Genomic DNA, 26,062 nt, shown 5'->3' with positions numbered 1-26,062 from the left:
CGATTAAGCGATGAACACATGAATGCAGATTTAATGTATCAAATCATTCTTAAAATCCAATGGTCGGAAACCTTTTTGGTCCCTTGAGCTATATTCACAAATTAAAAAGTGTTCAAGAGCTAAACAATAAAAAAAATTGACATTATATTCAATGAAATTTCCTAGTTTTGGAATTTAATGCGTGCTGTATAAAAATACGTGTGGGCCGGATGCCACCCACGGATATAATCAATAATAATCACATTTAAAATCATAAAGCATAATTATAATCAATACTTAAAAAAATAAATATATTTATATACAGAAAGATAGAAAGATATAAATAATATAGTGAATATAGAAATATATAGATATAGCACGGTATTCCGCAAAAACTATGATATCCGAAATTAAGTTACATGGCACATTATTCCTGCCCAGCCTTCAATTAATGAAGATCGACGACTTCCGAATGATAACACTGTTAAAATCTCTTGTTTTATTTTATTTTTTATTTTCGTATAATATCTGTTTATATTTTATATCAATAGAAAATTTATAATTTTGTGCATGTTCTCCGTTTAATAAAATATTCTTGTTTATTTTATATACCCCCTGTGCAATAATGTGTACTATAAACATACAAGGTATGTTTCCATATAATATGCAACATTAATTTGAATGTTGAATTTGCGTTAATGTGATGTTCCTGATACTGCTAATGTCCGGTGTTTATAACAAAAAGTTATATTTGGGTTACATTGTAAACATAGTTAGAACGTCATATTCAAACAATGAAACCTACTAATAATTGGAAAACAATTATAATAAAATACCACAACTCGTATGAGGGTATCGAACTCCGAACACCGACATATCTACCTAGACGGGTGTCTAAATCCTACGCGTTACTACCTATCGGCTATCCTAATCATATTGACATTAGGTTTATAATGGACGATATTTAAAGTGAATGGAAATCGATGGTTTTCTGTCTTTACTACCATACGAGCACATTATGTATGACAAAATAAGTAACTGATTTTTAACTAAGTTATTTTTTAATCAACATAAGACATGTAGTCTAAAACTGTCTTATGACGTGACACATCAAATAGTATGCATACGGACATTACTCTTATAAATAATTGATTTGATACCCCTTGTATATTTAAATATATTAGCTTATGGGTAAAACCAATAGAGTATATTTTTATAGAGTGCAAAACTATTTATTTTAAAATAGTATATTTTTTTTTTTGTGAAAAACTGAAACATCGATATTATTTTGCTGGTACGTATTACAAATCACAATAATGTAACAACCCTGTGACATATAATTTATAACATTGTAGGTCTGTACAATCATATTATGCCTAGTTATATCGCCAGGATGAGTGTTAAATGTTTGTTTTATTTAGACAGAATAGATACATTGTATACATATTAAAAAGTTACGTTGATTGTACTACGTAATATGTTTGTTTCTGGGATGTGTTGAAACATCCAGTGCACACTGGGTAACATGGGATAAACTATACGAGAGCTTACAATAGTTTTATATTACCAGTGACAGCGTTTGTCTATAGTTATAACTAAAGACCGGATATAATTGCATTAAAAATATCTTAAAAATGCACTAAAAAGATGCCAAAATTGTAATAAAGATATATCAAAATTGCAGTATAAATATGTTAAAATTGCAATGAAAGACATCAAAATTACATAGTAAAATCATATCAAATATATAATCATTAATTACTTTCTTAAATAATATTATGGACATTTATTTAATATTTACAAAATATATCATTTTTCTGAATTAAAATTTATAATTATATACATCTCTAAATTGTGTTCTTGAAATTTGTATCGTCTGTTACTTAAAATATGTTTATAAAATAAAAAAGTACGTTCAACGTCGACACTTGTTATCAATGCATATTTAAAATAGTTTAAAAATTGGGTGTTATATTTAAATAAACATTTTGATTTCTTTCTATAACCTCAGAGGAAGTTTTAATTGTTTTATATCCTCTATTTCTTTCTAAGACATATTTTAATTTATCTTTAACTATTTTTCCATTAGGACCGGGAATATTTATAGAAATATTTATACTAAATATTTTTATTTAGTAATTGTTTAGTATTTATACTAAATATGTTTAAACTATTAAGTAATTAATTATTTTATTTTTTTAAACTTGTGAGTTTTGTGGGTAACCTAGATAAATATAATTTTAAAAATCCTAAACTACATTTAACTAGGTACATGTAAAAATTTACGTCGTAGTTATTTTTTTTTTTTTTGTAAAATGACTTTGTAAATAATAATTTGTATATTTTATCACATGAAGTACACAAAAATTACAATAATTGCAAAAAATTACAAAATCGTTGAAAATTGCAAAAAATTGCATTATTAAATAATAGAAAGACTGTAATTAATCTGATTCGTATACATATTTGATCAGATTTGATTTACTGGGTATCAATGAAAAGTTGCAATATTAATTAAATCCGCTCTTTAGTTATAACTATACAGTATCGGTTTACCCATTAGGCAGAGTAGGTGCCCGCTTTAGGGCCTCACTCATTTAAGGGGCTCTGTGAAAACGGAAAACTATATATTTTTTTATTTAATAATACCTGTATTTTATTTACAAATTTACGGAACAAGTCATTATGAAATATAATATATATTAAGTTGTAGGTGTTAAATGCAGTAATAATAATAAAATTATTTAGAAAAAAATAGAAATAATATAATAATTCATTTATTTTTATTGCAAATAAAAAAATTTAATAAACACGATTTTATTTATTAATAATAGTTGATTATTATTAAAGCTATTTATTTTAATTTTTGGATAGTAATGTTAAAGATGTATGTAAAAAATAATTTTGTAGGGCCCAACATTTTAATTGCCTAGGGGCCCACAAATGTTTAATCCGGCACTGCAACTGTATCAACTAACTTTATCTAACTATACTAACTACACTAACTAACTATAGCAACTGCACAATTACAAAGAAAAAATATTTCAATGTTATATATAAATAAATTTAGGTATATAATTATTGATTCCATTAAATTTATACTGGTATCGGTCGTAATGAGAATGTTAGTGATACAATCATTCACCACTGGCTAGCATTAAATTACCACTGGAGGATACTAGTGTTGCGTACTTCGTATGTTAAAATATGCTCTGGTGCAAGTATAACAGCAGTGAGATAGTAGCTAGAGTGCGACGTGAGTACAGTACGTACTACTTTTTTTTAATTATAAATTACTAACTACATAACACAAAAATACATACGATTTAATGACATTTATTAAGTCAGAGAAAAAAAAAATGGGTACTTTTCAAACATTAAAACAATACAAAAAATAATTTAGAAAACTAAACATATTTGAAAGTGTTATTATTGAATAATATTTTCCTATCAAATTCAAAATAATTGTACAATATTGACTAAGAAGTTCGAGTAGAATTTGTTTGAATAATTTTGGATTCTCTTGTAAACTTTTAAGGGCTAACTTCATTTATCTATACTTATGACAATTATTTAATTTGATGCTTGATTTAATGCGAAACTCATCGCATTGTATTTTTACGTATTTCAAAGTGCGAGTTACTCATTAAATATTGGTATGTGCTCGGGGTCGATTTAACTAGTAATAGGGTTAACTATTTTTGAAACATTTCTAAGGCCATACATATTGCGTCGATGGTTAAAAAAATCACGAATACCTATAATATGAATCGAATCAAAATATTATTTAGTTAGATTTGCATAAATCGTGGTCAATAAGTAGGTACCAATTATAAGCAAAATAAAAATCATGATTGTTTTTCATGAGATTTGAAAACATACAGGAAAAACTATGCAATTTCATACAAATCTCACTAATGATCATTTACATTAAAACGTATTTACTTAATATTTTATAATACAAACTATTAATAATCATTGATCATTTATTTATTTTAAGGTTTCTAGTTTCTCTATTTTTATGTTATTTAAATGTTTTTAATATGTTGTTTTTTTTTGAACAAAATCTCAATTACCTACATTGAACTGTACTTGATTTGTAATTTAATTTTTTGATGTGTTCAGTGTGCTGAAAACAAAGTTTACCAACATGAACATTACTATATGAATAGCACGTCAAAACTGTAAATTATTTATCGACAGTGTTGATAAAATATTTTTTTGCTGATTCGGGTTAATTTTTACCTTCTCATTGACTCAGTAACGAATTGATCCATTATAGGACCCCACCATCAGAGTCGGTTTGTAAGAGAAAGAATAAAAAAATCAAGGTATAATCTCATGGAAATTACTCACAGATCTCAGCACGCTTATGTTTGTGGTAGTAAATTGTAGATTGAGATATTAGAACACTTCATATAATCATTTTCGTAATTATTTATTAATTTTTAATCGCTTATAATAATGTACAATGTATGATATATTATATATAAATAGTTTATAATATAATCAAACTAATTGCGAAAAAAAATTTGGAACACATAGTACGTGTCTTTGGCAATGAAAGACCGAATCTAGCGTACACATTTACACATTGTTTTCAATATAATAATTAAACAACTTGCAATAATAATCTAGAAATTAAGTTTTTAGTTATGTAATATACTAAAAAAAAAAAAGAAAAAAAATACAGAAAAAAAATTGATTCTCTTCGATTAATACAATAGTTTTAATAACTCAATATAATTATACAACATTGAATTTTAATTTTTTTTTATCTTCACATAAACAAACATTTGTTATTCCATTTATTAATTTGAATATAGGTACTTATTTACAATGATAATGTCGATTAGACAGTAAACAACACCACCCTCGAGTCATATTTTTTTTTTTTTTATAGGCACAAGATCACTTTTTAAATAACAATTATCAAATTATTAAAACTTATCTAGAAGGAATAGTGGTGTATTTACTGTAATCGACGAGAAAACTTAAAAATAATAATAATAATGATAATAATTATAATAAAAAAAAAAGACCATCGTTCATGTTCGCACACTTAAAAACTTTTTGGAAAACGTTTCGCGAACACGTACAATCTTTATATTATTATTATTATATTGTCAGTCAAACGGGGTAGACGAGGGGCGACAATGGATCGATTTATCGTTTCGTTGTGTACAGCACCGTGTATATAAGTAACACGCGGTAGAGTTAATATCGTAGGAGACATGTATATTTGTAAAACTATAAGCATGCAATAATCAAGGGGTGGGGTTTGAAATTAGAGGGGTAGTTGTTGTATCGAGGAGATGGTCGCGACATGGCTCGCCGACTCCGACATGAGTACACATATGTATATGTATACATATTACGTCATCAACACGACGTCCTGAGGTGGCGCCCCGTTGGAGTGCGCGGAATGATCGCGGATAACAACACTGACCGTTGGTGTTTGTCAGACGAGTTTGGTTGTGAGACGAGAATGTTCTGCTCCGGTAGTGCGACAAGCAGCGCTCCAACTCCTCCACAGCGTATCGTTTTTCTTTTATTACTTACGTTCCCAGCCCGCCGAGTTGTAGAACCACGAGGACGCGTCGTCACGTTTGACCCACGCCGATTCTGAACCATTCTCCTGCACATAGAACAAAACGTGACCGTCGTTGTATAATTGGTTAAAACGCAAAAATATTTCAACCGCCCCTTCACACAGGTTTACACAAGTGCCAACAATGCTCGAGATCTAATCGAGATGATCTGTTTACTATTTGGATTTCTAGCGTTGCCCGCGAGACAAAATAACGGCCGGTAAAAAACGATTTTTATAATATAACGTTCGTTGCATACACGTACAACACACATGTGTAGAACGACGGTAGCGAAATACGTACGATAGGCGACTAAATACCTAAATGTGTTAGATTAAATGAGATTTATTTTGTTTACACACACACACATACACAGAGTTGATTTGTCAACTGCTAGAAGTATGTATAATGTAAGCAATTGAGCTGCAACATCATTGAGACAAATGTTTCACGAAAAAATCTTGTATTAGTTCGTTTTACTTAAAGTTCTACCATTTCGTTATTATATAATGAGTTTTTTTTTTTTTTTTAATTGAAATTTTTGCTCGATTCAACATACAGTATAAGGATATCAGTAACAATAATAACAAGAACTTACGGCTGTTTGATGGGACGACATTGTCGGTGGTGGTGCCAAATAATCCATGTTCGAATAGTAACCGCCGTAGTTCTGGTGATGGTGCGCTGCCGCGTGGTGATGATGTGGATGGTGGTGATGCGGTTGGTGATGGTGATGATGAGATGAGTAACAGTTTCCGCCTGTGCTGCCGTTTGTCGAGTATCCTCCGCTGGAGCCTACGGGAGATGATCTAGTGCTGTGGTGATGCAAGTCGACTAAACCCGGTGGCGGTTCCGTGATCGCAGGACTCCAAATGGATCCTGGCGTGTTGCTGCCACCGCCTGTAGGGACGACATGATAAGCTTTAGTGTCGGTCAAATATCGCGTAAAGAATGTCCGGGGTGTTCAACATCGCGAAAAAACGACGTAAGCCTTACAAAAGTAAAGTGTGCGAAGTCGGCGGTTTGAAATGGATTGCGCAAGAGATATTTTTGCGTGATGAAACTAAATGTAACGAATGGAGACCGAATATTAACGATTCGGGCTTCGGAGAGAAGAAAGAGCGGTCAATTAAAGGCCAAAAAGTTTTACGCCATATCTTTATGTTGTACAGTCGAAATTTAACGATAGCCGATGAAAAGAAACATACCGATCGGAAACTCGGTTGCATACAAAACATGTTCGGACAACGTTCATAATATTGTTTTTAGAGAATCGTCGCTTCTTCTGTGACGGGCTATAGCGCGATACGCAGGACGTTAGTACATGGAAAAATAACCGATGAAAATATTGTTGATGTAACGTAGGCAAGGGCGGACTGGCTATTGAGGCGCCCGAGAGGGGGGCCAACTAGACCTATTATTATTACATTTTAATCAATACATTTTTTTTTAGGTAATTGTGCTAAACTCATCCAAATTCGAACATTTTAATAAAAAATGATTTTACCATTATATCTTAACATCAAATGTTGTGTAAGGGTAATTAATATGACACTATCGAGGGCCTAGGAGACTATCGCCCCTTCGCCTCCGTGACCGGTCCACCCCTTAACGTGTAGGTACACGTACGATTGGATGTGAAACGGGCGATAGAAAAAAATAAATAAAATAATTAAAAAATGACCCGGGGTGTAACGGTATTGTACGGTTATTGCGACTGGAATTCGCGCGGTGATCGTAGAGAAAAAAAATTACGTGTGAGGCGATCGCGCACTTACCGGAACTCGGATGGTACACGGCGGGCGGCGGTTGAATGGGCGGCGTGCCGCTCAGTATCGGCTTGATGTACGATGTGCCGCCGCCGGGCGGCGACTGGCGGCTGGACGAAAGCGACGTGCCGGTGGAGACGGGCGAGTTGCCGGCGGTCGAGCTGGTGACACCGCCACCGCCTCCGCCGCCCGCGCTGCCACCGTTGATGGTCGGCGACATTTTGTTGTTGTTGACGGACCCGTTGCCTCCGCCGCCACCGCCGCCGCCGCCGGACGATTTCCCGGACGACTTGGAACCGTTGTTCCTCGACGCTTTGTCCGTTCCGTTGTGGTGCTGCTGTTGGGTCTGTTTCACTTGTTGTCGACATTTGGCCCGTCGGTTCTTGAACCATACCTGTACACGGCAGTTGGAAAACGTTAGTTACGAGGCCGAAACAACCGTAATACGAAGCTTACGCAACGGTTTTTATATTCTTTTTTTTTTTTTTTTTTTAAGAGAGAATTAATAACGCTTTGACGTGAAAAAAAAAAATGTATATTAAGCTTCGAATGCCATTTGAATAAATATCGAGTAAGATTTTTACCAGTGCCGCAACCACCCGGAGGTGCTGGGAGTGCGAGGAACCCCCGGGCCCCTGTTAAATCATAACAAATGGACTATGACGAACGATTTAATTAAAATATCGTTTTTTTACACTGTTAAAGTAGAAAATTAAATATTAATTTTTGATTTAATCAACGATCAACATATGTAGTAGGTACTGATTTTCTTGTTGACGATCAACATTCTTTGATTTGTTGTGTCGACTAATGGTCTATGCATTATAAGTGTGACGATAATGAATAAATGCCGAGTGGCTGCAAACCATTTTTCTATTCACTTAGTGTTATATTATATGTTGCGTATGGTATTGACTATAAAGTATTATTATTTTTAAATTTATACTAGTGGCGAGCGAAGCGAACGATATTTTTTAAGGGTCTGTTGGTGTTACTTGGGCTCCACTATATTTGCTTGCACACTCACCAATATATACCAAGTCGTGGCACTGACTTTTACGCAACCGTAAAGCGAGCGACTAACACATCACATTCACCGTAACAAAATGATAATACAATAAAACTATAGAACACGCGAAAACTGAAGATCCACACCGTGAGTGTAAATAAATCATAACGATTTAAACCCACTAATATTTTATATACACTACTCGCACGTCTAAAACATGTCGATTAATAAGTGATTAATTAACAAGTTATTTACAACGTTTTAAAATTATTTAACGCATATTTTTTTAATATAATTTGTAGGATCGAGTTCGCAGTTAACATATAACGTAATGCAACTTCTGTATTATATATTGCAAGATAACCTATGTTTTCTATTTGATTTGTATTTAAAAAAATAACATAATAATTTTTCATTAATATCCGTATGATTTTTTTTTTTTACATACAGAAAAGGAATACGTACGATTTTTATGGTGTTAAGCTCCCCTCTAAAGTTATGTTAATGGTCAGTACTCGGTAATTATGCTATAAATATAATTTAATAATCATATGACATATGTGTTCTACTCTGTTTTTTCTATCTCTTTCTCACTCAATCATATCAACCCATACGCCCTGTTGCCTTTTACGTATTACATACATAATGTATGAGATACCAATATATAACCAGTTTTTCATTTTCGATTTGAACGCTTTATATTTTTATGAACCATTGAAAAGTTTTATGAATATTATACACTACTTACTACACGCGAATGAATGTGATTTTTGAAATTCGAACTTGGCAAATTGTCCAACCCTTTTTCCACACACACACACACACACCCATTCACTCAATATTATTTAACGTCTAAATTATAGAGTGTAGAGTATCCGAGTATAGAACACGTGCGTGTAGCGGCGATTTCCCGTGATAAATCGACGCCAGTGACACTACTTATACTTTGGATTATCACGCGATATACGTGTACATATTTATATGGAGTCGGTACGGGCATATCAATTTCGTGTATAGTTGGTCAAGAAGCCGTACAGGATCGACGATTAGGTCGTCCACGAGTGTCGTGTGTTGGAACAAAAAAAAAAAAAAAGCTTCTACCACTTTCTGTGCTACCTCCACCACCATCTCTCTCTCACCCAAACATTACATATACATACCGTGTGCAAGTATTATATCGATTTTATCACCACCACCACTACTACCACCGCTGCCAGCTGCCGCCACCAGCGCTGCCGAAGTTAACCTAATTTCTACGGCGCACTTTAACGAAAATCATGTAATTTTTTCACTTTATTCACGTAAAAAATAGCGAAAAATGAAATACTAGTAATCAGTGGAACATTCACGCGGGGGTGGTTTTCGATGATTAAATGACGTTAAATTCCCGCGAACACTTTAAAAACGAACTTCTTTACTTTAAGTGTTGGAAAATTATAATCCAATCTTCCATTATGTCATGGTTCGAATCATTTATGATTTCACTTTTGGTGAAAACCACTCTAAAATAGTTGTTATGAACACGCGTCGTCAAATCTTCAACTTATGTTTTTATTATTATGAAAAAAGCGAACAATTTGATAATATTACAATTAGAGTACGGTTAAACGGGTATTCGGCGACCGATTAAAGGAAATCACTGCTGAGTCTGACGATGCTTGTCAAAAGGGAAAATAATAAATCTTGAAAAACGATTTATTTGATTTTTTTTTCATTTGAAACGATCGTGTATTACGACTTATACGTGTTAAAACGCATTAACAATAAAGAATAGGAAACATTTTTAAAACGTCGATAACCCTAATGAAAAGTGTTGAAGTTATCATTGATTTCCAAGTGATGCAGAATCGTATAAGGTCAAAGGTTCGGACTTATGTCGGCGGTAGGTGTACGACCGTTGTATGTATAACACCTAAAACAACAAGAGGTACTGTCACGACGCCGGGACAGGGCTAGCTAGTGACGCGTAGCGGTACGCGAGGGGAAAATTATATATCGGTATGGGAAAGGGCGCGATAAACATCTTGCAAAGGCCCTACATGATCACACCGTATGGAGTCGCGCGTTCGAGACGTTTTGGTTCAAACTCATCCGTGCGCGCACAAAGCCGCGCATATTTGTATAAAAATATAGGAGGAGGCACACGTATATTAAAATATTTTATGTGTACCTACGATCGTCGACGTCACCGTCGTTACGTACCGTGCCGTATTTATAATCATCACGGTCGCGCGCACGCACTGCGATCGCCCTTGTATAGAATAATAATAATAATAATAAAAAAAAAACCGTCCGCGCGCACGCATTCATAATAATAATGTATACGCGCGATACACAATAAAATGTATACGAATATTTTATCGAGACAATTTATTCCGGGAGTTATCCCTTTCCGCGGCGGCGGCGGCGGCGGCGACGCAGTTGGCTTTATAATAGGAATATTGTACCAGTTCTGTTGTCGCGCACAAAACACCGGCGGCGTCGGGCGGAAAACGTGACCTCGCACGAGATGTATTCGTTTTACGACCGGTTTACGGCGCGGCCCGCGTGCGATGTACAACAGCCGCGAGACGTCGACGAATTCGTTTTTCCGCTAGCCGTTTACACTAACTACACAATCGCGGAACGTTTTCTGTACAAAAAAAAAATAAATAAATAAATCAATAAATAATATTCTCGTACCGTCCGTCGTTATTTCGCGTTATTATTATTTCGATCCCGTGTTGCGTACAACGTATAATATATTCGTACGGCGTACTCTGTGCACATTGTTCCGCGTCACGAACGCGATTCCGTTGTCGGTGCCGGCCGGCAAAAGTGCTACACGTTCTGCGAGACACCGAAACGAAACTTTGCTCGCGTGCGACACGGAATCGTACGAGATCGAGACGAGATGCACAGACTTTCGAGTTACTGGAACAACGTATGGTATATATATATATATATATATATATATGGTACACGGTGACGGGTTAAGAGAGCAGTTGCACCCGGCCGCAATTTTTAAGGAGCGAAAATGAAAGTTTTCGAGTTTTCTAATGGGGAATCGTTTTCGGGAAGAATTATTAACCGATGAAAAGTGTGTAAAGCAAATAATAATAGTAATCGCTTGGTATATCGCCTACCTCGGAACTATCAAGCCGGTGAGCGTTCAGCATATTATTGGTACGATCACATTATTATTATAGCGTTCGGAATTTTCTATTTATACCCGTATGGTTGTATTATAATTTATATTCGTCGGGTTATTAAATTTGATCTCAATAATTTTAAATTATTTATTTATACACTACCGAGCGAATATTTTTATTATTCTATCGGTCTATTGGTCTTTCGAGTCTCGTGTACTGTAATCGTAGTCTCGTTAACCGACAACTCATATTAACTGAAAAAAAAACGGGTTTAATATTTCCTATTAGCGTCTTTTCTTCAATGAATATGAATAGAATGCGCATGGTGTGCTGAATGTTTATACTAAATAATTCTATTATACTAACACTACCATAAATAATTAAACAATTTTAACGGTGTACTTATTTATATAATTTTTTTATGCTGGGTACAATGATACAATAGGTTTGTAAAAAGCGAAATTTAAAGTCTGCCCCTAGGCAACATATTCGATTGTACAATGTGTACCATGACGAGATCGAATGCGATGTTCGCTATTATTAGTCTCCGCGAGTATTATAAACGTTCCGTTTTAGGTAATATTAACTGAGGACTAAACTTGCAATTTTATTCGTATTTAGCGCTGAACTTTATTTTCATGTTTACTGTCGTGAAAACATTTAAAAACAAAACGAATACCTACCATGTACGTTTCACTTAATGACACATTAAACGTCGGGGATGATGAAGCTATAGATCGTAGTAGACTGATTTAGGATGACTTATATAGTCCAATGTATTAAAATGCAATTCAGTCATACACCGAACATTGTATTATAATCGTAGAAAAAATGTTATTGGACGTACATATCATATGACACGAAAAACATTAATAATATCATATTGATATGAAACTAGCGCTGGTATTTTTAGGAATATTGATTTATATTATAATATAAATACATCAGATATTATGACTAAATTAAAAATTGTTTGTTACATAATTTCACACCAGAATTAAAATAGATGCAGTATTCGAAAAAATAAATGTGTATGGTATACACATACACATATACACATATACGGAATGGTTAAAAGACATTATTAAACAACACACGGTATAAAAATGTAATTTTGTTTACAGGAACATGTTATTATAATGAAATATTTCGAAAGATTTCAGGACTTTACGACCCGTGTTAAACGGTAACATTACGAGCGTGAAACGTATAGGTCCGGGAAAGTAATCAGTTATTTTTCGTGAAATGGTCGGGGTTGGTGATGGTAGCTACGCAGTGTTGACGGTGTTTTTGGCACTAAGGGATAGAGGGAGAAAAAAAAGTTTTCGGGGGTAGGATCTATACTGCAATGGCGGCGATATGACCGGTAGCAGATATTTTTCGTGGAACGTGTGCGTGGCAACGATTATTCGCGAGCGCACTCAGGAACGTTACCTATCTACTGGAGAGGGGGCGGGGATTAACAGACGATAAAGGGTCGGTGAACGTTCTGCCGTATACACTACTGCATACAATACATATATACATATTATTTATACACACACACGCACGCACGCATGTACGTCCAAATAGGGTTACGGGGAAGGACGAGTAGAGTTATCCTGCCCCCTGCACGCGTGCGCCCGCGTGGCGCGGTAGATTGCGCGGGTCCTTTTCACTCCGTAGCCTGAAATGGGGGGTTGTTCGAAAGCAGACGAGAGCGCGCGCGTCTGTCCCGCTGACGTCCAAGAGGCCTTTACGAATAGGGGAGAAGGGGAAGAGAATGACATCGGTGGTCTGAAACCCGACGAAATCCATAAGCGGCGACCTAAATTGTTATTAGGGAGTTTTTGCATTTTAACTACCGGTTAAACGTTACGGTAAAAATAACGTTCGGTTAAACAAATAATTTTTATTTTTATCGTAATTCAAAAAACTTCAGTTTTTTGCATAACCGGTGAAGTTTATTTTATCGTGAGATTATAAACTGTCATCAAATTGGAATATTATTAATATTATTTACACAAAGTTAATTTTATTTTTAATTAACTATATATTAGAGTAAGAGTATAATATATTTTCTATTCTATTGTTTAATATGTATTTTATCATTTTATTCGATATTTAAGCTTTGAATATTTCCCCACTGGTTAGCACATTGTAGGGGTTTAAACATACCACTTGCCGTAATAAAACAAATCCTCTATGGTTGAAAATCGCAAACGCTCCTTTTTGTATTCCATTTTAGAAATAAAAATAATTGTAAAATACGAAAAGAAACTCACAATTAATAAGTTACACTTTCAAAAGCTTTGAAAATTATGTGTTATCATAATAGTAAATATTATATTATTTGATAACATGGTAACCGATATTACGATAACGGAGCCCGTTAAATAGTCTAAAATAACCGATTACGATAAATGGATAAGCGGAACGTTATTTTTAACCGGCATTGTGCAAAAACTCCCTATTACCGCTATGAGTCTATTAAAAACAAAACGCGACATATGTTTCAACACTATCTTCGATAGAAATCAGTAACATAAAGTATTTATGGGTCTATTATATATTTATCGTTTTAATCGACTTGTTTTATGAGAAATTTGACTCAACTTTTTTTTTCAAATTTGACTTGATACATGAACGGACTCGGAGATTTAAAAGTACCAATTAAACAGTAAATCTGTTGTACGTATAAAATAACGAACAACGATGTCACCATATTACAGACACATAATATCAACACTATAGGAACACTCTGACTAAATAAAATATCTTACAGTCTAAATAACATACTAGTAATCACTGATAAAAAAGTTCATTATAACAATTGAAATATACCTAAAGCATAAACGCCATGATTTTCGTTTAGTCATGTCATTTCCACTAACCACAGTATCGATTTAAAGTAAATAAATCTGAACAAGATTTAAGGTAAGTACTTCAATTAATTGTTTTTTATAGTTAAACTATTAATTACTTTCAAAATTCTTATTTGATTTCAAGTTTAATATTGATTTAAATCTACTTTTGATTTATTTGGTATTTATACTAGGTAATATTTGTTATGTTATTAATATAATTAAGTTATATTCATTATCTATCGATGAATGGTAAATGTAGAAAACACTAATATTAAAAGTCAATGATTAATAACAAAATTATTTAAAGGGAATTGGAAATCATAATTTTATGCGTCTGTCATACGCGTAACATAAGACTTTAACATTTTTTATTTCCAATGTATTGATTGATCTATGGATGATGCAATAAAATTATAAATTCGTCATAAGTTTACTCAATTGAGAACGACTTCTTACATTTTTTTAATTTAAGTTTCAAAAAAGTTGTACATTTCAGTTATTGAATTAAAATAAATCAAATTAAAATTTGAAATTTAAATCAATTTTAGCGATTTTATCAGTTAGTGTATTATTTATTTTTATTATACTTATATATATAACTTAATTTTAAATAATTAACGATAAAGAAGTAATTTGTTAAATGCGATGAGAAAAAATTATTCATTTACTTATATTATATTAAGTATTTATAATTAAACAAAAATCGTTTAGTGTATTAATTTATTATATATAACTAACTAATACATTTTTTTAGGGTATTGTAAAATATTTAGAGCACATTTAGTATGTGAAAGGGTCATTTTAAGTGCAATTGGTAAACTTCCTAAATAACGAATTTTAATTAGTTTCCTAAATCATGATAGTGGACAAAGATCGAAAATGTCCACTTTTAATCCTCTTAACAATAATTGAATAAACAAATTTATTTTTAAACCAATAAAATTTTAAAATATTGAATAAAAAATTGAAACTTTTGTGAACGAGATTTTCAGATATTCAAGAAAAATGTGAATTTAATTTTGAACAAATAAGATATCAATCATCTTAAGTACCTATATTAAGAAAGTTTTTTTTTTGGTTTTTATACGAAAAATATCATACTATACACATTGCAGGAAATTAATTTTAATATTATAAAACTGCATGAGTATATAGTATAAATAATGATCACTTAATTTTAAGTAAAAAAAAAAAAGAAAAAAGCAAACAATAAATGTACAGACGTTTTCATTAAAGCACTTCATATTTCAATTATTTGAAGTGCATTAATGCATTACACGTATTTTTATATTTTTTTTTAGTCAAAGTACTTCCGGATCTTAATCTTAAATATACCATACAAGTTTTGATCGATTGTTTTTTTTTAAACCCTTTTCGTTTTAACACGCGACACCTACATTATCTGTATATTAATAATAACGATTGAATCACCTGTACTCTGGACTCAGGCAGGTTGATCTTTAGAGCCACCTCCTCGCGCATGAATATGTCCGGATACCTGGTTTTAGCGAACAGCGTTTCCAGCACATCCAGCTGCGTTCGAGTGAACGTGGTTCGTTCACGGCGTTGCTTTCTCGGATTACCCACTGTATAGACACAAAGAAAAATAAAATAAATAATTAATAAAAATGTATTAATTTTAAAACCAATATTCATTAATTATTATTAATTTTATAACAACATTTCATTAAGACATATCTTGACGATTTCGAGGGGGGAGGGAGGGGGAGAATGTACTGAATGTGAGAAATAATTGAACTTTTCTCCACAACGATCAATAATTATTGGTTTGAATAAAATTACACGAGAGTTTAAAATAAAATCAGTCTTAACTTTTCAACTGGTGTGGTGATTATAAAAATGTATACGCATAAGGTTGACGTTGTAAAAATTTAAATCATACGAATGAAACAAGATAGCAGACAAACAATTATATTCTCAATATAATTTGTTCCCAACACGTATTACGAAAATATGCATTTAAATTGTCGTAATGAACCACACGAAAATCAAATTCGATTATCTTATAACGATCCTAACACATTTGTGTTAATATGTGCAAATGTACGTATAATATAGACATATAATTACGATCAATAATATCGTTGCCCTATACATTGCATCAACATTTTACGTCATAGTAAACGTGTATGGATGAAAATATTATTCGATTAAACCGCTGCGTTTATAATTGGTTTTTTTATATGAATCAAGGACTAATGACGTTATCGATGAATTCAACGTCCGTTTTTTAAAAAACACCGAACACGTATGAGTTCTCAATATCAAATGATTAAATTTGAAAATAATACTATTCAATAAACTAAAAAATTAATTTTGAGCGTAACTATTGAGTATTAAAGTACCGATGTTAAATGCGATAAAAAAGAAGAAAGGTCGTTGAGTAAACGTAATTGGTAAAGTATATTCAACAATTCAACAAATCTTGGCGAATTATATTTGATTGATTTATTACATTTAGGGTACAGCTGTATTAACTTTGAAAAAAGTTTTCTAAAGGACTTTTTTTAGAAAATAATTTTTTTTTTTTTTTTATGAATTAAACACGTTTCGGTAAAAATTAAAACGAAAAATTCGATACAAAAATATGACGATAGAAAAATGAATTTTTATAATAATATACTGGACTTTAAACAAATAACACTTCTCGGAGTAACAGTATATTGTTCCGAAGGCGTAAAAACTTCTCAGTTCCCGGAAAGGACTCGCTATTCGATTATCGTCCTGTATACACGACAAATGTATGTTATAATTTTTATAATTATTGTAACGACGGAAATTTATTATATACTTGGGCATTATCATGCACATTGCACACGTGTATTGGATTTCATCGTGTACATAAAAGCGAGTCTTATAATTTTCGATACGAATAGCGTTTATGGCGGAGGGGGATTAATGAGTTTAGCCTCCCCCACGCCCTTCTGTCGATTGGCCGCGTCCTCGTCGTTCCGATGCACGCAAAGATTTTACATTACCCTTTGCCACGCGTTTTAGAAAATATTATATTATATCCGTCAATCCGACCGCGTGCATAATATTATAATACGATGTGCGATCCCTAACCACGTTGTAGCCGAGTGATGTCGCCCGTCCATCCGGAATAAATCAATCGGTCCGCGTCTCGGGCGGGCCGACTTTCACCGCGCGGGATCGGCACCCTCCCGCGGGCGTAATTTATTGTTTGCTGTCGAGAGTTCAAAGGGTCGCGGGGTAATGATTGGGTTTATTGGATCTGTGGTGGTTAAAGAGTCAAAAGATATATAAGTACGCGGATAATGCGATTTGTATACGAACGCGCGTAATGCATATCACTGCGTTTAGTATCGCGTGAAAAGTGATTGGGCGCACGATTTTCCTTCTGTCCCCTTCGTCCTCATATTCTTGTCCTTATTTCCGTATCAATGTGTGCAGAAGAGCACATACGCGAAAAGTACAGGATTTTCTCTCAATATTTTAGTTTTCATCGACCATATATTATTCAGCAAGTCTTTGTTTTTTTCGAATGCAAGGAAAACAACGCTTTATATAAAGATTTACTTACAATAATATCGATGCTTTTACATGTAAACTATATATAATGTAGTTGGAATCGGTTGAAATTGAGTACCTTCAAAATACACATATATTAGGGTGTACCTATTGGTATGCGCGAAAAGTATCAATGTACAATACATATCAATTTTAAAACGCTATGCCTGTATATATTTATTCACAACGTAAATAAAAGTTTTGTAGTTTAGTATATAACAAATTAAATCATATTTGCATTAAAATCTCAGCCTTAGTAATAACTATGCATTTGAGAAAATTATTTAAACTCTATTTATTAATTATTAAGGTCCGTACATAATCGGTTTTATAATTTTTAAACAGCGAAATAAATTAAAATAAATTTATATTTGCTCGTTTCTTTCGCACTTTTGATAAAAAAAAGTCTAGTTTTAGACATTGTTTATTCGTATATTATATTATATTATATCCTATATTATAGGAGAACACAGTTTTATACAAATGTATTGATATTATACTACAACATGAAGATATTTCTATATCGCTGAACGCGGAAGGAATTAAGTGTAAATGTAATAAAAGAAGATAAAATGTTTGGTTTTTTATGCTAAAAAAAATATTTAGGGTAACCACCCAAATATTAAACTCCGTAATGATTTCACATTGAAAAATATAAGATGTTTACTTGTGTTCATTATTAATTATTATTAATAATATATTAATAAACACATGACCCGTGAATACACAATCATGGGTCACATGCACTGTAGTGAGACCACTGATAATTAATATACACAGTACTTATACATATATCACTGTATATTATACAAATTGTATGTGCGTAATTATTGTTTCACTAAAGTAAGGGCGTAGCCAAGAGGAGGGGACAGGGAAGCAATTTTCTCTCTGTACATAACTAATAAATACATTAATATTGAACGAAATTTTAAATTAACCCATATATGACCCAATATTTAAACTACTTATTATTTTTCAAATAATTATCTTTTCAATATAATATATTTTTAAATTATATTCTTAGAATTCAAATAGTAATTTTCTACCCAATGACACAGTTTTTTAGTTCTATGTGAATATTTTTAATATATTTTAATTTTTTTATTTTGTATTAGCCTTGTAGGTTATAAGTGAATAAGCGATGATTATAAAATAAGATAAAAAATTTAAAAATACACTTACTAATTAACCCTAAACATTTTTTTTAAGATTGATTATTCTCCTGATGCAATTCCTAGCTACGCCCATATACTGAAGTACATATATGTACACACACACACTCGTATGTATACAGATATATTATATAAAGGTGTTATTTATATTAGTTAAATGAATAAGACTACAATGACGAATAACTAGATATAGAGAAGCCAAACAATTGTTGTAAAAAATATTGGGTCACCACCGCTGCCGTCGGCCGTCGTAATTAGTACGGACGACGAGAATCGAATTACGACCAAGTCCTTACGACACGATTGTCCGTTATAGTGTTGAGCATCAAAACGGTCGCAACCCTATCGTTAACAGTGGTGTGATTCGGTTTACAAAAATACCAACAGCTCCATTATTAATTGTTTTGAGATTTTTTTTTTTTATCGGGCATGATGATTTTAGACGAAGCATAGTAAAAATCGGATTTAATTCGGTTCAGAACACAATAACATTATATTATTAATCTACACTTTTATCATCCCTATCCCATAAAAAGTATATCATCCCGAATTTCTTTTCATTTGTACTCAAAGAGAATAATTGAAATCATTGACAGATGGTTACAAATGGTGTTAATCGAATTGAAATAAAAAGTGACAAATAAGTAAATTGGGATAAATTGAGGTAAGGTTCAGATAATAAATAATAATAACAAGTGTTAGCAAATATTTTGTATACCATTATACCTAAGTATAATATAAATCGGTCTCGTGTGTTAACTTTTTTGATAAAACCTATTGATAACTTACTTTTATTGACCCAACAATCGGATTATTTCCTACTGTATGGTATTAATTTTTAAATAACCTTATAATATAATGCCCATAACTAAACATAATTGCAGTAGCGACTCAGGCTGAGATCTTTTAAATACGACACCGAAAATGTATAACAATAGTTTTGGTTGGTTACATTACATGCAATGTACGATCATTTATCAACTATAGAATATAATAGTGATTAAGAACGCGGCGTTCCGCGGGATTTTTTTGCGATACGAAATGTTGATATAGTTGAAATATTTGAATAATTAAATCAACGGAATTGACACTAGCGAGATCATATTGAAATATTTATTCGTTTTTCAGTCACATTTCGCAATCGTAGCCATAAAAATATGAAATTGTTTTGGTTACGCGATCCCACGAAGTTGATTCTTGATAGTGGATATACATATGCGATATAAATTAACGGTACAGACTACTTGGGGTGATTTAGAAAATGAGGAAGTAACTTTGATGAATAAAAAGTGAGTACACCAATTGTGGTACGATTTAATGTACGCAGAAACCTCGAAACGCGTATCGTCGGCGCCATCCGGGCGGTAACAAATCACAATAACGCCATCATATACAGTCACGAATTATAAGCCGTCGCATAGCCTACCTGCCTAACGGATATGAACGGATGTATAAATGTTGTACGCGTGTTTTATTATAACAAAACATTTCATCAGGTTCGCAGTTGGCTTAAATAAATAATCGAGAAGTGTAGTTTTGTTCGATTTTTCGACTGTCCCTATACACCGTATAAATATGACAGTTACTTTTATTAATAATAAATGGAATTCCGTTAGATCTCGGATACAAGCGATTGGTATTAATGCAAGAGGGGAAAAAAAAAAGTAAGAAAAAACACAAACATCCGCCTCAAAAAAGTGACCAATATAATTTTGTTGTATACAACATAAAATGTATTCATCATCGGATACGGGTTTTCAAAACATTCGACAAGAAAAAAAATACCGCCGTTTGTGATTTCTTCCCTTTTGTATCATTTTTGACGATCCACCGTACCCGACTACACACCACTGTGAATAGTGGGTAGGTTAGATATGCCGTTACTGACTGCGGAGAAATTCTTTGATACTATTATTATTAATTTTTTTTTTTTCACGAAATACGATTATATTAAACTGTATTTTCAATACGTTCTTAACGATTCCGGTAAAATATAATGAATATAATGCTTAAGAAATCGTGACCATATGGTTATTAGTTACTTTAATAATAATGAAATGATGTTTACACTCATACCCGCAGCCCAGGAACACTATTTTATTTTTAGGTATGGCGGAAAAAAAAAAAGAGTGTCATAGGACACTCACAGTAGGTGATTTGGAGACCGCTACTTTTGTTCCCCACAAATAGTATATGTGAATATAGAACCGTTTCGGAAAACGACAAAATATGAATCCGCGGCATTGTGCGCAAAACGGAAATCGTCGAACTAAACTATCTTGTTAATGTATATATAAGGGTCAAACATTAAGCCACACAAAATATACTGTAAAATGATGTTTGCGTAGCAAACCTCTTGGGAAACGGTTTTTAATATACAGCTAAAATATAATGGATACCTGATCGCAACAGACCACCCGTATATGAATAAATATATCAAATCAAACATGAGCAACAAGACTTTTGTCCGTTATAATATATTGAATGGGATCTCGAAATAATAGTTATATATTGTAAATTAAGAATTTTTCCCACGAAAAACATCAAAAGTAATATTTTGAACTGGGCCGTGGTAAGCTTCGGTGGTGTGTATAGTGTTTTCGAAATGTTATGAATTCTGAGCGAAAAGAAAAATAAGTAACGCGTTAATATTTTAAGTCACGTACGGCTATTTTTTCAATAAAATAATAAACCGCAAGACGAACATAATTTAATAAAAATTATAAACAGTTTTTAGTATTTGAGGTTTGAGTAAACTTTTTTTACGATTTAAACGTACTAATGTAATGCATAATAATAATGTGATGTATATAATGCAATATGTAACAAAACAAAAATATGAAATCATGAAGTTCAAGATAATCCGATTTTTTAAGTTAACTCGACGTTATTCTGATTATGTCAAAAATATTTCCCGGCGGACGAAGAGACGATTGTAATTAGTATACCGATACGAATAAATTACCATCTTAAAACAAAACCGTGTAAAAAAATTATATAACTGTGCTATTGCACTCGAAATAAATTTACGAAAACGATTATTTTTTTTTATCACACCGCATTATATACACCCGCCCGAGTGGACCGCCGGACTTTCATAACATATTATAAATCAACAAAACTTTGGTCGGCCAACAAACCAATATCGGATACATCGCATAGACAGTTGTCACAAAAAATAAGCAAAATGTAGACATCACGATGAATATACCTGTTTTGGTGTTATAATCTTTAATCGGTTTAAGTTTTTTTTTGTCGATTTTATGCTTACGGTGATTGAACAGGGACAGCGTGGTGGAATGATGATGGTGGTAATTCTGACCTGCGGCCGTCGGGTAACAGCCCATGCTCGTCTGCAGCGAATCCATCAGGCCGATGCTGTTGACACTGGCGTACGGCGACGACGTGGCCGAAGTCTTCAGATGGTACGCGGCGGCGGCGGCCTGCATGGACGAGCCCAGTGTCGGCGGTGCACCGCCCGAACCGCCCGCTACTGCGAACGCTGCGGCCGCGGCAGTAGCAGGGAATCCGCCCAAGTCCCCGCCGCTCTCCTGGCTGCATCTATTCGAGTGAAGGGAAAACAGAAAAAAAAAAATGCAAAAAGCAACAAATTAAAAATCGGTGTAAAATATTGACGATAACAGTGTAGTAGATAACAGTGGAAACAACAACAGAAATAATAAAAGCCTTAAACGCTACGTGAGAATACGGCGACATCGCTATACGAGTTACGCCATATACGTACGTCGCTGTTTTGTGTACACTCATGTATGACACCGAAAAATTGAGCTATACGTATTTTTGGGCGGACAACATTCTCGTACAAACCGATGTTCGAACCGAGGTCGACGACGTGTACCTATAATATATATATATATATATATTATATATTCGATACAATGGTTACGACAACGCTTATCGGTATAAAAGGGGGTGGGAAATGTATCGCTCCGCGCGAGCAACCGAATGACATACACGTCATGGCATCGTGTCATCTTGTTCGTAATTTCGGAAATGAACCGGAAACGCCATACACAAAATGACAGTGTTGGTCAGTGTGGCTTAACCAAAATTTTTAAATGAAACGGGTTAAATACATTTTTTGGGCGGGTTTGGTAAAAGAGAGTTCAGCCAAAATAATTTTAACAATATTTATTTAAATATGATTTGTAATAATAATAAATTAACGGTGGTCAGCTGCGGTGACATCGCCGCGATACATAAAACCCGATTACGAAATGATAGTGTAAAAGTGATTACACATTGTGATTTTCAGAAACTTGCGATAAAAAACGCAGCGTACTAACGCCGAAAAATAAAACTGTACGGTTTGCACACGGACACTATCACGGACACTGTACGCGTTCGGCAGCGGTCAACACTTCTAGACGCGCGTGCTAAATTTTTGGTGTTCAAACGCTTCGTTATTAAAACACGTACGCTAACGTTAAACTTTAGACGAGAGTCACCACAAGCATTACGATAACCATAAAAATATAATGCTAATTACGGTAAAAGTAATACGTTTATGTACCAAAAACAAACGCCCATTGTTCGTCAACAGTTTATTTTAAAACTCTTCAATATCAAATATTACAATAATAGTACAGTATACACACATAAACACGACCCATAAGGGAGCCCAGAACCCCCTTAGACCTCCTTCGACTACACTACTAGCGTATTAATATGTATTATATTTTAGTGGTGTTCATCGACGAACATAAAATAGTTAGTGAAACGGTAAATATTTTTAATACGTGATTTGAACATTTAAATATATAAGTGCACTACGCTAGTCTTCTACTAGGTTTAACTGTTTAACATTATTTAACCAAGACATTTTTATCCGACTCTACATATTTGCTCAACGTTTTATCGTGTCGATGTATACAATCATAATTGTGTATAGCACGTTTCGATATATATATATAAATATACGTATACGCGACACGACGTATCAACTTTTGAAAGCGTTCCGCGCTGCGTTATGCAATCGATGTTAAAGGTAAAAATAAAATTCGTAAATTAGTTACTCGAAACGCACTGAAGTTTAAGTATATCAAACTCAGGCGGACACGGCGAAAATAAAAACAGTGTTAAAGTTTACGGAGTAATATAAAAATAAAACAGCAATCGATTTACAAAGGCATCGGACGAGCCGTTTCGCGCTCATAATCCATATCGGGCTTAGCTCGGAAACACATCACAATCCTCCGATATGGATCGCAGACGGCCGTATACTAGTGATTAAAAACACGATTTATATAATATTATGTTTTGTAAAAATACTCGTAAGACGTACGCACAATATAAAAACACAGATTCGCGCACACGTTAATCGACTGAGTTCATGGTTAGACGATTAGCTCCCAACACTTACTAGGAAACTGTACGCAAAATATATTATACAAGTCCTTCGTTAATCCTACTTGATTATAATATTTGCTCGGATGGTGGTTGACCCGTTTGTAAGACTGTTCAAAAATCATTCGTACGCACGTCGTTGTTATTATATAAACGATGGATTGTAATGACACTCGCACAAACGGTTAGCACGCACACACGCACAATTAAAAAAAAAACACACACACACACACACACACACACACACACACACAATCGTAAAACACTCGCGAACGATTATAGGATTATAAACCTAATAACAAACGCATACAAATATTGTGTTAAACGCTATAGTGAAGAACGTTACGTTTAAAGGCTAATAAATATAACATATATCTATGAGTACATTAAAATTAAAAAGTAGTGAGTATTGTAACGGAGTTCAATCATTTCAGCGAAAAAATACCTCCCAGTTCCCGAGGAAAAATATTATATTTTAATATGGTTATTAAATAAATGTAAAGAAAAAAAATTCATATATATAATTACGTGTATCGACGGAATATACACCTAACCCGTTTATCGATGTGATGTATATATAATTGTTCACTATTTAACCACGTGCGGTCATTCCGTGTTAAATCATTTAAAGGACAAATACAATGGTCAAACGAATACTGTAAAAACTAAAAAGCTTTAAATTACAAAATTACATTGTGAAAATTGGAAAATTGCACCTCAAATTTTGTCTAAGGTAAAAAATTTTTTGACCGATCTTATTTCCATAACCAATGACCCGAGTCGATACAATAAAACATGCCTTATCTATACATAAACCGAAATTAACCACAGGCGAGATTTACATTAAAGCTTCTAATTATAAGTACCAACCACTTCTTCCAATGAAAATTTTTGCCCGGTTCTAATGTAATTGTTTGTACTAAATTTACCACATTTTACACTAGACAAAATAAAATATAATAAGAATTGAAGATCGACACATGACAAATTCCGGTCTTACTCATCTGAACGGCTTACATAAACAATTTAGAATCTACAAATAAGAATAAGTGTACAAATATTTTTAAACGATAGTAAATTGTATTATTCATATCCAATTTATTATTAGATTACAGTAGTATAGTTTTGTAGGTATATCATAAACGTAATACGCCTCGAGGTACGTAAGAAATCGTGATTTATTCGACAGCAAGGCAGCGGCAACGTCGCGTACAAATGTAATTTAATGAACAGAATCGTATTCTACTAGTGAATACAATAAAATACTAACGGATTCTAGTGTGCGCTGCCGTCGGTGGGTCTGCTGTTGATCGAATAGCAGCAAATATTTATAATGTTTTGTTATAACGGACCGGCGATACCGCAGTTGACCGAGTACACGATGAGAAAACAAGAAGACGTACATTCTAACTACATCTACCAAATAAACGTACAGTACAAGCAGTTGTTAATAAGCAATATTGGGGTTATGGTATTTCGGGTGTAATACATATATACATAGTAGTAATATAATAATATGGAGTATACGGACGACTCGAACAAACAAGAACCGTGCGGCTGTCATTGTTCGCGTCCGACGTGTACGTGTCTTTTCCGATATTTGTCGTCGGCGGGCTAAGGGCTCCGCGTCAAACAAAACGATGTTT

The 26,062-nt window shown here is 33.3% G+C and overlaps 1 protein-coding gene across 5 annotated transcripts in view; it reads right to left on the bottom strand.

Moving 5' to 3' along the window:
- Nucleotides 1-4,800: 4,800 nt before the first annotated feature.
- The window catches only part of LOC112682666 (homeobox protein OTX1-like), a 186,010-nt gene continuing 164,748 nt past the window's right edge, over nucleotides 4,801-26,062 (bottom strand). For 3 of the 5 annotated variants that reach the window (XM_025553341.1, XM_025553344.1, XM_025553343.1), the window contains 5 exons: nucleotides 22,261-22,610; nucleotides 15,757-15,911; nucleotides 7,349-7,733; nucleotides 6,169-6,470; nucleotides 4,801-5,617 (listed from right to left, as the gene is read on the bottom strand). In XM_025553341.1, the coding sequence (XP_025409126.1) occupies nucleotides 5,534-5,617; nucleotides 6,169-6,470; nucleotides 7,349-7,733; nucleotides 15,757-15,911; nucleotides 22,261-22,610 (1,276 nt within the window). In that variant the 3' untranslated portion in view covers nucleotides 4,801-5,533. The remainder of the gene's footprint in view (nucleotides 5,618-6,168; nucleotides 6,471-7,348; nucleotides 7,734-15,756; nucleotides 15,912-22,260; nucleotides 22,611-26,062) is intronic. The other 2 variants (XM_025553346.1, XM_025553345.1) reach the window with 2 other exon arrangements.

This window comes from Sipha flava, unplaced genomic scaffold, assembly GCF_003268045.1.
Source record: "Sipha flava isolate LNK unplaced genomic scaffold, YSA_version1 208_pilon_pilon, whole genome shotgun sequence".
Classification (NCBI taxonomy): Eukaryota; Metazoa; Arthropoda; class Insecta; order Hemiptera; family Aphididae; genus Sipha; species Sipha flava.
Note: the sequence above shows the minus strand (reverse complement) of the source record. Positions and strands in the feature narration are given on the sequence as shown.